Source organism: Hipposideros armiger, unplaced genomic scaffold (assembly GCF_001890085.2).
Source record: "Hipposideros armiger isolate ML-2016 unplaced genomic scaffold, ASM189008v1 scaffold_334, whole genome shotgun sequence".
NCBI lineage: Eukaryota > Metazoa > Chordata > Mammalia > Chiroptera > Hipposideridae > Hipposideros > Hipposideros armiger.
Genome location: NW_017731684.1, coordinates 1,486,728 through 1,504,864, shown reverse-complemented (window position 1 = coordinate 1,504,864; position 18,137 = coordinate 1,486,728). Strand labels below are relative to the sequence as shown.

The 18,137-nt window shown below is 38.4% G+C and overlaps 1 protein-coding gene across 6 annotated transcripts in view; it reads left to right on the top strand.

The window, feature by feature from the left end:
* Window positions 1–18,137, top strand: part of FRMD4B (FERM domain containing 4B) — a 373,285-nt gene that overhangs the window by 334,465 nt on the left and 20,683 nt on the right. For all 6 annotated transcript variants that reach the window (XM_019661070.1, XM_019661071.1, XM_019661069.1 and 3 more), the window contains 5 exons: window positions 386–451; window positions 2,747–2,804; window positions 4,222–4,308; window positions 15,833–15,909; window positions 17,128–17,266. In XM_019661070.1, coding sequence (XP_019516615.1) covers window positions 386–451; window positions 2,747–2,804; window positions 4,222–4,308; window positions 15,833–15,909; window positions 17,128–17,266 — 427 coding nt within the window. The remainder of the gene's footprint in view (window positions 1–385; window positions 452–2,746; window positions 2,805–4,221; window positions 4,309–15,832; window positions 15,910–17,127; window positions 17,267–18,137) is intronic.

The following is an 18,137-nucleotide window of genomic DNA, read 5'->3' as shown; positions in this document are numbered from 1 at the left end:
ATGTAACACTTGCTGATCTCTCTTTATTAACATTATTTTATATTTATTATATTTCATTCAGTTATGGCAAAGGATACCAGTTTTTCATTTGATAAATTGAAATTGTGTTTCTTTTTCTAATAATTTAAGTTTTTAAAAATATTAATATATGTTATATAAATATATTATATAAAATATAAATTTAAAAATCATGACAAGGTTGTCAAATGTGTGAGGTTTGTATTCTTCAGGAATCTATGTCCTGCAGACACAAAAGTCAGCCAGCCTCTCTCTCTCTAAGAAGTTGGTAAAGGCTTTCCTGCTCCAGTTTTTCAAGTAGTCCTCTGAGAATCTTAGAACAAGGCTCTATCTCATATAAACATGTATTGCCATACTTGTTTTGCAGTGAGGACAGGGTAATTGAGCATTATTTGAAAATCAAAGGTCTGACTCGGGGTCAAGCTGTGGTTCAGTAAGTATCTTTCTTTGTTTTTGCTTAGATATACTTTTTTTACTTTTATTTTTGTTAGTTTTAGGTGTACAGAACAATGCATTAGTTATCCTTTTCACCCTTCACACAGAAGCAACCCTCCTCCCCCATCTACTGCCCTCCCACCCCCATATCATGCTTATCTATTACAATTCCACTGACTCCATTCCCAATCTCTACTCCACGTCCGGTGACTATATGTATATGTAATTATAGTTGACACACAATGTTATCCAACATCAGCTTCAGAAATACAGTGCGGTGGTCAGGCCTCTACACCAACTATGAAGTGGTCTCCCTAACAAGACCTGAGTCCATCTGGCCCCCTAAAAAATATTTACAACTTTATTGATTATGTTTTCCAGACTGTCTTTTCTATCATATACTTTTAACGTCTTCTGTTTGCAGCAGTCATCGGAAATGATTTCTGTTGCATACTTTGTATGTATATAGTCCTCATCTGATTAGAAATATCTTACTATGAATTATAAAATGTCTTGGGTCATTCCATATATTGGTGTCGTCAATTCAGATGCCATCAGTGGTAGGCAGGTAGCAAAAATAACAAATGTAGGCCAAGGGTGGGGCAAGAGGGGATGGGGAACTGTGGTAAAACTGGAGATCTTTTGGCCTGGGTAAGGGCAAGGCTACTCAGCTTCAGAATTCAGGGGCAATGTTGCCAGATCTTCTGACATTTTCCAAGAAAAGCTGGAATTTCCTATTTTTAAATCACATTTTAAACATTGCAAAGTCATTTTAAGAAAATTTTAATACTATATGAGCCAAACAAAGCCTGTCTGGAGGCCATGTTTGGCGGCCTGGTTTGTGACTCTACTCTGGTTGGAACACATAGTGTTGGTGTTGGATAATCTGTTTCTTCGTGCTACCCAGGAAAGGCCATAGTGATAAAGGTCTGCATTTTACACTTACTGAGGTACCATCCATTTATTAGGAACAGTTCCCAAGCTACATTAAATTTTTAAAATTATAAAAACTGAATTTATAATCCTATAATTATAAAAGCTAATGTTGCATTATTGCTATAGTAATTATAGAAGAACTTTTATGGCCATAGAAGTTTTTTTAAAAAAAAACAAACTGCTGAACATAGCTCAGAGCATGTGAGAACTAAAATAAAGCCTTGGCGATTGCTATTGTCCTGATATAGATTTGCCCTGTACCCCTACCTCCTGCACCAACCTCCTTTTTATCACAGCACACCTGTGTGACCTTCAAAGCAGAAATTAGATGTTAGCAGTAGTCCTGAAGTTGAATTGTAACTCATTGTGCCTGTTTTCTGAACTAAATAAAAAATAATTTCCCTGAAGGATTTTAGTTTAGGCTAATAAGCATATTATGAAGTGTTCTTGCTTAAATGCAGACTTCTTTTATTTTCCCTGATCATTATTGTTGTGAGTCCAAATAAGAGACTATCTAACTTGATAGTTAAGGCTCTAAACTGTAACATTTGACTCAATTTGTTAGAACCTTGGCTGTGCAGTGTAATTGCCGCATGACCTTGGCACATTCACCTAACCTTTTATACTCATTTACATGTAGGCCATTTACTTTTTTAAATTATCAAGTTATTGACTACTAAGCCCAGAACAATTGATCTTCAAAATGTCATTAATGAATCCACTTGTATTAAATGGGAACCTCAATCCCTTGTAGACAGAGAGGCAGTTTTACACAATTTATGCTACTCCATAAGGTCTTAGGGGCACACAAGACATACTTGTTGAATTAAAAATAGCAAATGGTGGCACCATTGTTTAATTTAGGGTGGGAGGAGCATATTTTTAAAAGTCAGCTTTTAATACAATAAAATTCACACTAAGAGGTTTGACTGAAGAGTTAAGTATATATTTCTAAGAGTTTACCACAATCAGCACATGGATTCGCTTTATTTTTTACTCATTCTGAGCATGACCCAAAGGTTGATTCTCATTGCTTGCATCATTAGGTGCTTAGTTTAAAAAATACTTGCAATGTGAGTGTCTAATACATACGATATGTTTCTAAGCGATAGAAATCTTACTATGCAGAAAATAACATTTCCAATAGCTTTTTGAAATTGAAGTCTTGTTGGCACCCTCCTAACATTTTGATAAATTAAAAAAAAATTCTCCCTAGAATGGTTTATTTTATTTCTACTTTAGTCAAAGACGTGGTTATCATGAAGAAAATAGATACAAATTGTGTTGTTTAAATCACTTTTCCCAGAAGGGCCCTCTATCATAACAAGAGGTTATAATATGTATTCATTTTCCATAGGTATATGAAAATAGTAGAAGCTCTACCAACTTATGGAGTCCATTATTATGCAGTAAAGGTAAATACTTTTAAATGGCAAAGCTTTCATAATACCCATCTTATTTTGTAAGAGTTAGTGAAGAGCACCAACTTTCTAAAACCACATAAACCAAAATGCATACATGTGTAAATTGTCTCTAGAAATTTGAGCATTGAGCATAGGATTGATTTTCATAAAGAATAAAAGCCTGATTATATTTTGTCATTTTTAGCCAATTATAAAGCACATTTTTTGCCAAACACTTGCTATGTTCATATGTTTTCCCAAAGCCTCTATTACCCTAAGATATTCAAATCATTCTCTTTGGGCCCACCTGTTCCTTTAGCTATTCTTTCTTATTTTTTTCTTTTCCAATTATTTACCTTTTTAATGCTACCAGATATTCATTTGACAGTGCCTTTGTATGAGAACCATGCACTCTCCAATGTCATTTCAACAGCTTAATAAAATCCTCACATTTTTGTAGTATTTGCAATACCAATTTTCAGTCAGGATGTTATGTATTTGTGTAGTATTTTCAGATGTTTATAAGCAGGGAGAAATTGACTAAGAAATATTGTGAGATGACAAAGGATAAAGCAGTGTTAAGAAGTGAGTTTTGTTTAAAAGAAGAATAACTTTATAATTGATCAATCTTGAGTGACTTTTCAAGTTCCAACAATGTTTGCAATTCAAAATGGTGGGGAATTGGATACTAAATATCTGCATAATGAGGACATCTTGTACTAAAAATATGTACTAATGCAACTTTAATTTCTACTGATTCTTAGTCTGTTTGCATATGAGTATGTGTTTTAGCCTAAGTTTTTCTTTCCCTATGTCAATACATCCTTTGCTTTATAAGACCTAAAAGATAAATTTATGAAAAAAAAATTTCTCCTCTCCCCTTATGAACCTCATAGTCATTATTCAAATATCCTGTCATTGAATCATATAGTTCTCTGAAAGACTTTTTCAGTATTCCCATATTCTTTAAGTATATTATAAACATGAGGATTTGGAACTAGTTTTTACATCTTTGCAGTTCTTTGGAACTTCCTTGACCTTTGTAGCTGGTTACTAATCAAGAGAACAAAGAGCTCATTTTCTTTTTCTTTCTTTTTTTTTTAAATAGATAACTGGCTTTGTACTCCAGATTAATTCTCAGTTGAACTACTTACATTTTATTTCTTCAGCTGTTTAATCAAAACAGTCATGCTTCATCCTTTTTGAGGGTATTAATAGTAGTGGTCTGTTTTGACTTATAAATCTTATTTGAAGAATCACTAAGAAGTCATTTTAATAAGAAGTTAAGTTTTTAAGTACTGTTTTGTTTACCAAGGCAGCTTTATTTTGACCTGTTGATACTTGTCAAAGGATGAAATTGGTGAATATTACTGCATCTCTAGAAGACTTAACAATTAGGTCTTGGTTCTCATGCTTTTCCATCTTCCAGGATAAACAAGGACTTCCCTGGTGGCTTGGAATCAGCTATAAAGGAATTGGCCAGTATGATTTACAAGATAAGGTGAAACCTCGGAAAGTAAGTGAATCATTTCAGATACCTAGGGGAACCTTGAGTTCTTCCAGAGCTGAGAATATCACTTTCAGGGGCACTGAACAATCTTAGGCAATGAACTTTTGGTTAGGGAAGCCATGGGTTCAGAGAAGACTCAGGGTCGGTGTAAAATACTTTTTAGAACTCATTTATGTACCATTTTACACGCAATTCCATGTCTGATCATAAGTCTAAGGAAATAAATTTATGCACAAAGATTAAACTATAAGAACGGTGATCACAACATAGTTTACAAGTGCATATTTTATTTTAAGTCAATATGAACAGGACAATGCCATTCGTTTTATAAATTTTATATATATACATATACATATTTACATTGGATAGATAAATAGATGAATAAATTGTAAAAACATAAACCAAAATTTTTGATGCCATTACCTCTCAGTAATACAGTTAGGAGTTATCTTTATTTTTACTACTCTTGCTATTCTTTCTTTGTTTCACAGTTTTCCACACTAAATATGTTCGCTTTTTGTAAAGAAAAATAAGTTATGTGCTGTTTATTAAAGGGTCATACTCTATCGGGTTTGGATTTTCCAGAACTAGTAGGTTACATTATTTTCTATTTGAAATTTGATTATGAAGCTGTTTCCTTTGACCCCCAACACTAGCGTACAATAGCTTGTACCTTTTTGCCTATGTAAGAACTAAATGAGTCCATGTAGATAACCATCTGGTTGCCCTGGCCGACTCAGTATTATAATGACATAAAGGTTTACTCATGCTGCCCTCGGAGGCTTTGCCACCCTCCCTGTGCTCTGCTGCCATCAGTAGGAGTCACAGCTGTGAAACAATGGCCTATAATAACAGACCATGGCCAGGCTGCCTGCATTATCACAGCCCGACATCACAGCATTAAGTAACTTCTCTCACGTCTCTCTGTCTCTTGCTTTAATGTGTTTTAGAAAAGCAGCCATATTCCTCATTAAGTTAGGCCTGTGTAATCAATCATACCACGCACTCTTCATCTAAGTTTCCTTGCGGCTTCACTCAGTGCTCACAATCTTCCTTTGAGTTAAGAGAATAAGTAAAACTCCCCTTTCCTCCCCATTTTATAGTTGTAACACTGACACACACAACACAAAAGGGTGTTGTGGGGAAAACTACTGCCCCCTTCTAATGCCTCTCCAGCTCTCCTGGGTCTGACTAGTTGGGCTTTGAAGCTTATCCAAAATTATCAATAAAAATAATAAAGCATTTAACAGCCGAGATCCATCTGTGTGAGGGGCAGTAAGAGAACATGTATGTAATCATACAAATAGAATTTTGTCTCTGTAAGCCCTGTGACCAAGATCAATTGAAGTAAGGAATACTTGAAAATTTTCTTCTAAGACCAGAGTTCTAATAAATAATGTCAGAAATGAGGGCCATGTAATTTTTTTCAAATATTTTTCAAAATTGTTTTTATTTACAGTTATATATATATATATTTTTTACCAGAAGTTATAAATGTTCATTGTAAAAGAAACCAATAAAAGCAAACACTACAGAAACATGTCAACAAGGGCAGGCAGTGCTTTTGTATTTCCCATTTCTACCCCCATGATGACCAGTGTCAAGAGAATACTATGAAATGGGCTGTTTAGACTGTCAGTGTATTCTATGCTTTAACAGAGAGAAGGAAATCTTACTATGTACACTGCTCCATACCATGTCATATTTCTTCAGGCCACTTATAATCAGATCTCTTTTCACTCTTTTTAAAGCTGCCTCGTATTCTGTTATGTGGAGATACATAATTCATTTAACCAGTTCTCTTTCGATGGCTATTATGGTTGTTTCCATTGGTGGAGGGTGGGCCAGAGCTGAATTCCAGCCAAGGCAGACAACTAACCCCTAGTTTATCTATTTTATAAGATCAAATGATGGCCTATCATGTTTTCTTAAGGTAGACCTCATTTATGTCAACATTTTTGGTGATTTATTTCTCCCCTGAATTTTACTTTAATAACATTCAGGTGCCTTGCTGGTTTTTTTTAATACTGCATGTAAAATATAACTTAAGCTGACTCACAAGTAATTTCTTAGCTAAAGTGGCTTAATAAAACTGAGGTTCCCACAGAAGGTAAATGTATTCACTGAAAACAGCCAGGCTCCCTTCCAAAATAATGGTGAATCAGAATCTGCACAGTAAAGATTACAGTTAATTTCCTCTCGGTTTCTCATGACTCACAGCCCTTTATTTACATTCACAGTTTCAGAGAAATTGGTAAATATTGTTTGACACTGATCAGAATCGGGTGTGCTTGTTTATTCCACAGTCTAGACAAGGGTCAGAAGCCACTTCCTTTTATCAGTTTGCAGAGTTTTCCTATTTCACTATCAAATCATGCCATCTAGTTAAAAAAAAAAAACATAAATAGGCCATCTTGTGTTACCATTGTGTCGCCTTCTCTTCTTGGTTACTTAAGTGGGTGTCCACTCTATACCGCCATTGCCTCCTCCTTTCTTCCATTAAATCTGATCGATTTTGCTTCCATATCTCTATTTTTCCCTTCCAAACAATTGAAAAGTTTAATTGGAGGGAGGACATTTTACAAGTCCTGGCTGTTGGCACAAATGGAAACATGCATCATTTAAAGGGCCATGAGCGCAGCCTTATCAAAGGAGGATCTCTTCAGCTATTTGCATGGACCTGTGCATGCAGCAAGCTACCAATGGCTGGGCATGAAGGAAGGTCAAACTGGCAAACAAATGAAATAAGGGCTGGAATGGAGGCCTTTACATGTTCAGCCTCTTGAACCACATGCCCACTGTGTTATAACTATACCGCAAACAGACCAGAAGGAGGAAGCTTTGTCAGTGAGAAGAGAGACTGATGCCAAAAGGCCGTTCTGAAAATGGGTTAGTCCAAGATTCATGGGCTGGGCCCTTCTGTCCTTTCCACATAATGTCAATCAGTTGTAGCCTCAGGATGCTGGGGCCTGTGTTTGTCTTTCCTCCCGGAACACCCAGCAAGTGCCCTTCATGTATTTTGTCTATAAGGCTTTGCCAGTCCTGGAGGCCAAGTTGTTTTCAATCCATGTGGTATAACGATGCAGGCAACAATATGGGAAGCTACCCAAAGCCTGTCTCTGATGTCTATTTGCTGTGTAGCCGTGGGCATGTTGTTTAATCTCTCTTTATACTAAGTTTCCTCATCTATACAATGTAATGATACCAAATGCATAGGGTGGTTATAAGAAATAAATGAGATTATATTTAGCACTCTGCCTGATACACAGTCATCACCCGACAACTGGTGTTGTTCATTGGTAGTGAGGGAGCGACAATCAAGAAGGACATCAGAAATATTCTGGGGTCACTGTTTCGATAGAGAGGACCCAACATTCCTCCAAACCCATTGCCCTAACGTTCCATCTACCAGATCACACTCAAATTCCTATTTTCAGAAACTGATAAGCACTCTGCTTCTCCCAATTCATGAACAATAATGCTTTAATGCATGTTGCAAATTAAAAGAAAAATTTTAAATTCTGAGTACAAGCCACAAAAATTCAGGGTATTAAAAATTCAGTTCATAAGCAGTTTTTCTTTTTAATCCTCCCTTTGTGCATGAAATGTGTCATTGCAAACTCTTATGGAATGTGAAGTCATATCAACTGAATTTCAAATCATAGGACATTTGAACTTAAAAAGGATGAAGTTTTACTTTAAAAAAAAAACATGCAGAGTTGTATTCGTTCTAAGTTTTTATTGCTCATTCAGTCCTTCAAGGAAAAATGTCTATTTTTCCAAAGAAGCACGCAGTGGGTCAGTGGCTGATTAAGGTACACATCATGACTGATTTGTACCCCTGGGAAAACCAGAACCAGTCAGAGATGGAGAAATAAAAATGGCATGCTAGTCAAGGTGTCATAGGAAGACCGGAGTGGGATAAAATGCTTTTCAAGATTAGTATCTTTCTGCATTATAACAAGCAGAGAAATCTTGTGATCACTCCAGGGCATTTCAGGGTTCTCAGAAAAGGTCCTCAGCCTTCAATTAACTGATTTTTTCTTAACTGTTGGAATTCACAAATGCCTAGAGCCAGAAGCACAAACATCTTTCTGTTTCCTTGTCATAAAAGTACAGGGTTCATTTCACTTAAACTCAGAGTGACTTGCTGGTTTTTCTAAGTACAGCCATCTCGATCATTTCTAACCCTTCTTGCATTTTCCACCTTACCACATCGCCATGGATCTCCATTAGGATGCTACTTCTATGGCTGCTTAAGTACTAGATAAGGTCAACCACAGAAGAAGAGAACATGTGCTGTCCAGTCACACTTTCTACATCAGCACAAAAGACAGTATGGTGTGGAGGGGAAAAAGTTGAATCACCAAATGTCAACTGGAAACCAATCCATCCAGTTTGTAAAGTGCATAATTAAGCCTCAGCCACACCAATAATCAATCTGATTGTTAAAACCTTCTGCAGAGTTAGTGGAAAGGCAACTCAAATCCTGTAGCTTGAATTTGAAATAAGAGCCAGTCCTGCACTCCTGCTTACCAGTTGACTGACTTAGAGCTGTTACTCAACCTTTCTGGGCCTTATTTTCTCAACGGTCAAATTCAAATAATTCTATCTATTCTACCTCACAGATTATTGTGAGAATCCAATCAGTTAGTGAATGCTTTCACTGAGTAGATATTTTCCCTTCACACAATACTCTGATTTATAGAAAGTTTACTGGACAGCTTCAGTATTTCTCTCCCCCTCCTATAGTTAATCACAATTAGAATTTTAAGAAGTTCTTCTAAGACAAGGAGCTCTTAGAGATTTGGTTGGGCATTGGTGAGTATCCATTTCCATTTCAAAACCAGCCGGCAAATGGAAAGACCCCAAGACAAGCAGGCTTATTATTCAGAAAGTCACCAAGTCTAATTGCAAGGGAGGCTTGGGAGTGCTGTCTCTAGGTGGCCATGGGCAGTCTTAACTCAAGATGTTCTGTTACTAAAAGGGAGGAGGAAAATTAGATCCTGAGGGTGATAAGAGTTATTGTCAGACTGTTTGTTTCCTTTGAAGTGTTTTAAGGAGGTGGTTAATGAGAACAAGTAAGCAAGAAATAAAGACATAATTATAAATTTTGAATAGTCTCTGATGGAAACTATAGTCTCTGATGGCAGGACAATAATGGAGATGGATGTGTGTTCAGGGAAGCCCTCTCTGAGAAAAGTGACATTTATTTGAGACCTGAAGGGTGAGAAAGAGTCAGGCTTGTGAAGAATGGGTTGGCATGTTCTTGTCAGAGAACAGTGTATGCTGATGGGCAGGAGGTAGGTAGGCACGTTGTAACAACTGAAAGGAGACCACAACAGCTAGAACTTGAAGAGTAAGAGTATTTCTTGTGGAAACTGAAGGTGATGTTTGAAGTAGAGAAATGCCTTCTGGAGAGACAACACCATTAGGTTTCATTATTTAATATTACCTTGTATTTCTAAGCGTTTACCCAAATGGCTGAATTGTTGTCACATATAGAAAAAGGAAAGATAGATCTTTAATAGGATTGACTAGTCCAAAAGCAGAGAAAACCAAATAGTACCTAAAGCATTGTGAAAAATTATTCTATGAAGGGGCATAAACAGTAAAGGTTTCTTCAGTGTGTACTTAGCACTAAAGATTGGTTTGGTTTTAATTCATTCAACCTTCAGCAACCAATTTCTAGCAAGACAGTGCAGTGTACATGATTTTATATTTTCCCAAAAAACCCTATTGAGCCCATAATTGTTTGCAGGGGCCCTGAGCTAGTACTTTATATTCTTTGTCTCATTTTTAGGAAAAAACCAAGTCCCTGTCATCAAGGTCCTAACAATCCATCTGGAAAGACAGAATTATATTCAAAATTTGGGATTTCATTGAAAATATTTAAGAACCAGACTAGGTACCAACCTGTGAGAAGGGATGCCAGCTGTAAACATCCAGAACAGCCAGGCAGGGACCTGTGAGCAGCAGGTCAGCCCTGGTTGTACCGAATACACATGGTGAGCACCCTGATGCAGGAAGTATTGACAGGAAGTCATTAGGCCAGCCCTGGGAGGTGAGAGCTTCAGCCACAGAGGAAATCTGGGTGAGATGACATCCTCTTAGATGGTCAGATTTTTATATTATGCATTTCCTGATACCCAGAATTTCTTCATCTAAACTTTCCCAAAAATATTTAGAATGTTTACTCCTCGCATTTAAGATGTGATGCTTTCTGTATGGAAGGTTATGACATCACTTCTAAAAAAGTAATTTTCACTACCTGAGCATGTACCATCTAGGTTTGTTATGAAAGTTCAGCATGCCTGACACTATTAGCAGGGCCTCTTCTAATCTGATCAGTTGTTGTAAGTCCCTCCAGTAGGCAACATTTGCATTTAGAAAACAATCTGGACAACCATTTGCTCCTAAAGGCATTACCTAGTTGAGAAAAAAAGAATTCCAAAATTTAATATTTTAGAGCAAAACTTTGATCTTCCTCACCAACACACTCCACTGACCAAAGCATAATTACATCACCAGAAATATCTTCTGAGTTACGGTTTCTCAATCTCTGCACTATTGACATTTGGGGCCATATAATTCTATCCTGAGCATGGTGTGATGTTCTACAGCATCCCTGGCCCACACTCACAAGATGCTGGTAGCACCCTCCCCTCCAGTGTGATAACCCAAAATGTCTCCAGACATCTCCAAATGTCCTGAGGTTGTAGTTGGGGGTGGGGAGTGATACAAAATCATTGTTGGTCAAGAACCACTAGTCCAGCGGTTCTCAACCTGTGGGTCGCAACCCCTTTGGGGTCGAACAACCCTTTCACAGGGGTCGCTGGGTACTCGTATGTGGGCATATCTGCATGTGGGTCTGGAGACGGATAGAGGAGTGGTGTCTCGGTTCCTAAGACCATCGAAAATATGTGTTTTCCGATGGTCTTAGGAGACCCCTGTGAAAGGTTGAGAACCGCTGCTAATGTGAGGTATTCAGAGTCCTTTTCTGCAAATGGCTGCCATAAAATTGCTGCTTTTTCTTCCTGTGAAGTAGAACTGGGAATTACTCCTTTTTCCCTCTGTTTTTCTTTTCTTGTTAACATTACAAATATCCATAGAGCACTCTTCCCAAGTGAGAAAGGTCAGATGGTGGGCTCTGGTTAGGCACTGGTGTATTCGGGGCCTGGTTGTACCTGGTTGTGAATCCAAGATCTGCCCCAATTCAGGAGTGTGACCTTGGCCAATTTACGTAAACCTCTCAGCCTCAGTTTTCTCTTTTGTATAAAGGGGCTAAAAGTAGTACTTCCCCATAGAGTTGTTGGGAAAACTCAATCTCAGTCCCATAAATATTTGATTGTTAGAAGGATGGCTGCTGGCTGGATAGAAGGTAGGTCAATTTGTCTTTCTCAAAGCCCATAATCCTGCAAAATTCTATTTTTGTGGTACTTCAAAAGGCAAAACAGATCTACTAGCTGGTTCATGAACAGTATATTCAACAAGCATAACTTTTTTAAATGACAAAAATAATAAATCAATGATAAAATGATTTTGTTTTCTTCAGGTTATAGCAGAGGGTTGCCCTGTGTGAGACTTTGTTTGATATACAATATCATACACTACAGCTGTGACTATCCCAAGTTTAGTCATTTCCAGGTGAATTTGCAGTTAAATGATTAACCTATATTATAAGTGCTATTATAAAAAAAACAAAACAAAACAAAAAAATACACCCAAGCCTCTGATGACGCCTTTCCTGTCCTTGCTTAGTGTTCAACCTTTGGGTGGTGTCTACTTTCAATTTGTCGAGATTCAAAAAGGCAGTTTGATCCTTTCTGTCCAAGGCTTTTTCTCGGTGTCTCACTACCCAGGAGATCCCTTCTGCCCATGGCAGGTGTGCCTCCTGAGCATTTTTGTACCTGCCAGGGCACATTCCTTTTCCGAGTACCCCAGACGGACAGGAGGGAGCTTACTCCATGTATCTGCCTGTGGGCGTGCTCCTGACCCACCCCTCTCTTCTGTTCCGTGACCTTTGTGACGCAGGAACAGTGAACACATTTCCTACCTAGAGGGTGTATCCGGAAAACACCGATGAAATCAGTAGATATACAGCAGTTTTTCACAAAGGCTGAAACTCACAGCATTGGACACCTGAGTGACACAGGTATATCAACAAAATAACTTGGCTGTTACTCAGGGAAAGACAGATGTGGGAGCCAGGCAGCCGCTTCTGCTGGTAAGTGGCTGCATGAAGGCATGATAAAATTAGGGAACTGGACTGAGAGTCCTTCATAAGAAATACAACTAGCTTTATCACTTATTTGGCTTGGGCAAAATATTGTTTTCAATTTTAATATGAAAATTACAAGTATGTTTGTCTATATACACATGCATAAATAGTGTATATAATAGATTCGTCCTATCCTATAAGACATCATACCTGGTGACAGTCCTACCCTATATGGGCACCAGTATTCTCCAAATAATAGAAAATGTGAAGCATAGTTTGCTTCCTTCTACATTTGAATTTTGATCTCTTTCCTCAAATGCAGAATAATCTCTTTAAACCCCTTCATAGTTCAGGTGATTTAGAGTATTCCTGACTACATGACAAACCATTTCTGTAATGTAGAGGCCCCAACAAGTCAGGTCAGCCTGGTGGATATTTCTTTGACCAATTTCCCTTTCTCCTTCCATTGATCTAAAATCTTTGCATGATTTTGACCGGGGTGGAGGGGGGGGGGGGTTCATATTTAGCCTTTAAGGAAAACACTGGCAAAAAGGAAGGGAATGAGAATTAGTTGCCTGCTGTGTCATGGGTCCTAGGAATGCCGCAGTGAGCAACCTTTCAATAAATGAATGCTTCACCTTAGCTCCAGACCCACTTTCAGAGTTTCAGCCTGGCTTTCTGAGATCAAAACTACCAAAATAATGTAAAGCATGATAGAAAAAGGATTACAGAAATTTCAAAAGGAAAACTAGCATATTCCTAGCTGCCAGCTAAATCTAGAGCCACTATAATTAGAAATATTTTCCTAGTAACTTCAAACATTGATAAGAATCACATTGATAATAAATGTCTAAAATAGAAGTCTCTCAAATGGTTAGGAGGTGGAAATCACACAATTGTATAAAATAGACCTATGTACATTTTATGTAAACTTATTTTAATTTGAGAAATTTGTGTTTCTTTTTAATTTTTTAAAAATACAGAAGTACCAAAAATATACTACCTCTGCAGAACCACTTAAATGGACAATTACTAATATTTTGTCATATTTACTTCATCTTGTTTTTATTAATAAAAGAAATAAAACATTACTGGTACTGTTGAAGTGTTTTGGTACCACTTACCTCTCCTACATTCTACCATCACCACGCTAGTGGCAACTGCTGTCACAAATTAAGTTCATGCTATTCCAGTTCACTTTCATACTATTACAAGCACATATGTGAAATCCCATTTTGCATAAATTTTTAAGATTTCAGGTAGGGAAATGGCTTTGCCTTTCAGCCACAAAGTCTCAGTCTCGTTTTCCTAATTTCTTTTGCAAACTCAGCTGCCATCTAATGACTTCAAATTGTTTAAATGAGCGGAAGCCCCTCACCTTTAAGTGGGGCTTTTGCTTGCAGGAAGCATGTTTGCTCTCAGTGCAGGAACATGCTGATTGGAGGCAAAAGCGCCAGTCGGTCATGTTTGTAAGTGATAAGAGGAGAGGGGGTGGTGTCCAGAGATCATGTTTCAAGTCCAGCCCTGGTTTTTATGTGTGTGGGAATGGATGCAAAGGAAAACATGGCTGAAGTGCTTTGTGGCTCTTCCTGTAGAACCTGTTCATGTCCAGGGTGAGTGAACCGGGGGAGAAATGGCTCTCTTGAACCACCGCAGGTTAATTGGTGCCTGGATTCAAAGCCACTTACTTCCTAGGAAGTATCTGAACCCACACTGTACCCCCTTTTAAGAATAAGTTTCTCTTCTGGGAAAATCTGCCAATGAGAAATTTGCTCTCCTCCCCCTGATCGGAGGAAGGAGTGGAGCTGGGAGGTGTCACTCGATTAGAGTTGCTGATGTTAGTCAGTAGTGTGTGTGTCAGCCGTGGGAGGATAGTTTGTGAAACTGAGTTACACCTCAGTGTCTTAGGAAACTCGGTTCAGAACTCCACAGTGCTACTGTCTTGGAGAGGGAGGTAGAAGGAACCTCAGGATTTTCCCTCACATTTCTGTCCCATTTTTGGAACCTCTGGATTAAAAGAAATGAAAGCCTCAAGTCTACAGACATTTTAAGAAATCGGTATGTAGCTTTAAGCTTTCACTAATAAGTTTCAACCTGGGTGAGTGTTGTAGTTATAGACGATGGAATGTTTGAACCTCGAACGGAGGGCTGTGTTCTCAGTGTGTGCTGGTTCCTTGCACTATGTTTGGGTTGGGAATCTAGTCTGAACACTTTTTGTGTCCTGGTGGCATGTACACAGGACCCCTAAACTCATGCCATTCCTGTATATGAGGTTTATGTGTCCGTGAAAAATCTTGGTTCCTGTACTTCAGGAAATGGTTTTGCTGATAGTGCTTTGCAGAGAAGTTATTACTTAGGTAATTAAAATGCTCTTTTAAGATTCTTTGAACAAAATTTTAAAAATCCAGCCAAAGTCTAATAATGAAACAAAATTGTTGTGCTATTATTTCCCTCATCATGAAGACTAGGGACGGAGAAGAGGAATTCAGTTATAAAGTCCAAGTTTAGAGACAAGATGAGGCTCAGGCTAGCACAAGATCTAACTCAGGAGCCAGAAAATACAGCAGGGCACATTCAGTTCTGTGAATGAGCTGCTTTTTACACATGATGTGGTTTTCAAAAGCACATTGCTAGTAGTAAAGCCTGTTTCTCCCAACAAACTAATAGCACTGACTGCCGCAGAGAATGTCGGCTGTGGGAACGTGGACGTGAGTTCTGTTTCCAAAAGCTGGAGGCTCCAGCTCAGAAACCAAGAGGGCAGCTCTAGCATTCCCCCCACCCACCCCTGTCCAATTCCTGGAGCTAGATTTCTGTGCTTTTAGGAAAACACTTGTAGGCGGAGAAACTGCTATGGAGAAGCACCCCTGCTTGGGGTTCCGGTTTACTTTCACTTTGCACTCTTTTGAAATTTAATCTGTGGTCTTATTGAAACATCTCTTTGAATATCTTTCCATTTAAGTATGAAGTCAGCACCTTTGATCAGAAGGCATGTGCTTACTGGAATCTACGAGGATTTCCTGACTAAGTCTTTTATTGAGTTGAGTCAGAGGAAAAATAGTGTACATGTGCCCCACAGTTGCCTCGCTTTATTGTTCAAGGAAGATTTTTTTGGTGAGAAGAAGATTACTGTCAGAAGAAGGCATACGATGGTTTCGAGTTGTCGTTGATTTGTGAGAAGACTGCATTACATATTCATACTTAATCTTAGTGCACCTTCCCGATTATTTGATTATTAAGCTGATTTCTAAATTTAGTAAAAATTAGCATTAATTAAAACTGTGTGGTTTTTGTGTTTTCTCAATTTATTAGCTATTCCAATGGAAACAGCTGGAGAACTTATATTTCCGTGAGAAAAAATTTGCTGTTGAAGTTCACGACCCACGGAGGTGAGGATCACAGCCTTTTTTCTGTATGGTCCCCATGACTATATGAATCATGCTGCTGTGAACATTCATGTGCAGTTTTTGCATGGGCATATGTTTTCATTTCTACTGGGTGTATACCTAGGAGTGGAACATCTGGGGGAGGTGGTAACTCTTTAGCCTTTGGCAGAGCTTCCAGATGGTTTACCAAGGCAGCCACACCAGTTTACCATATATATTCTCACCAGCAACGTATATGGTTCCATTTTCTCCACATCCTCTTGAACACTTGTTATTTTTAGTTGAGGTTTTTGTTTTTTTTTTTCAATAGCCATCCCACTGGTGTGAAGTGGTAGCTCATTCTGGTTTTGATTCGCATTTTCCTCATGACTGATGATGGCTGAGCATCTTTTCATGTGCTCATTGGCTATTTGTATATATTTTTAGAGAAATGTTTATTTACATCCTTTGCTCATTTTAAAGTTCGGTATTCCTGATCACTTAAAAAAAAAACACACACAGTTGTCAAGATATCGATATTAATTAAAGTCAGGATTGTAGTTTCTCCAAACTCTTCAGAGGAATTCCTTATCAGGCCTGAGTGGTTGCTTTTCAGATACATTTATGGATGTTTGGAGGTCAGAGGGATGGGGGAAACAGAGGGGACAAAAAGACCTGAATTCCTACAGAGAACATCGGTCCCTTGCTCCCTCCCCCCACACAGTACCTGCTCCCCCTTCTTTCTTTCATCCTATCCTCTTTTTCATCTCATTTATGCATGGGCAGTGCTCTGGACCAGGTTTGGACTTGCATATTTTCAGACAATGTTATTATGTTCATTCTCTGATAATGTCTGAGCCAGACAAATCTATCTAGATCTAGCTCTTTCACCTTGAGGAAGGTGCTGATCCCACAAGTCTTTGCCTTTAAAGTATTACCGTATTTATTCCCAACCTCTTGTGATGGTTTTAGCTGTTTGTGTACAACCTCTAATTTGACTAATTCTTATCTGCTTTTGAGTGCATGTATGCATTTTTTAATATACTAGTTTTACAGAAAGATTATTGCCTAGGCATGATTGATTTTGTCATAAAAGGAGAAAATCAGAACCTGGTGAGCCCAAGATTGTGGCAGCAGAAAAACAATTACGAAGATGCTTTGTTACAACATTACTGACTGGGTACATTTTGTGCCGGGCTGGGCCAGAGGCAAATAATTAGAGTGGTTTCCTTAATCTTTCAGGATTTCAGTGTCAAGAAGAACCTTTGGGCAAAGTGGCCTCTTTGTGCAAACCTGGTATGCAAACTCTTCTCTCATCAAGTCCATCTGGGTAATGGCAATTAGTCAGCACCAGTTTTACTTGGACCGGAAGCAAAGCAAAGTAAGTGACTAGAAGAGTTTTATAGGAATAAAGGCCTGTCCCTTGCTTGCTTTCTGTTCAAAAGATATGCATTCTCAGAAAAGATGCAAACACATGGGTTTCTGTGCTTTTCGTTGCTTTTTTCTTTTTAAGATTTTTTTATTGGGGAATTGAGGGAGGGAACAGCATTGGGGAATCGGGAAGAGGAACAGAGAAATTGCTGTCCTTTTGTTCTTTAGTCTAGTTGTGGAGGATGTCACTTCACTGGCCCATGTTGGTATTATCATTGAGCTTTTCCTGGCTGAGGCAGTCACTTGCCCGCCATTGGACAGCCGCTCACGGCAACTCACGGCGACTCACGGTGGCGCACAGCAGTCCAGCTCCAGGTCGAGCTGTTTGTTGTTCACCATCTTAGCTGTAGAGGGAGCACATCACTGGCCCTAATGTGGGATCCGAACCAGAGCCCTGCTGCTCAGAGCTGGCGTCCCAAGCCAACTCCTAACCAATGCGCCACTTGGCTGACCATTTTCGTTGTTTTTTAACTTTACTACCAACTACCAAAACTTTAATTTTTCTTACATTTAAAAAATGGGCAATATATGTATGTCAACTGTAATTTAATATATATATAATCACTGGATGCATAGTATGGTGTGGGGAGTGGAGTCAATGGAATTGTAATAGATATGTATGATAACGGGGGTGGGGGGGATGGGTTGGGGGAGGGAGATTATCACTTTGTGAGGGGTGAAAAGTATAGCTATTGCATTGTTTTGTACACCTGAAACTAATTAAAAAAAAATTTTTTTTTAAAGATTTTTTTTTTTTTATTGGGGAATTGCGGGGAGGGGAACAGCGCTGGGGAATTGGGGGAAGGGGAACAGACAAGTTG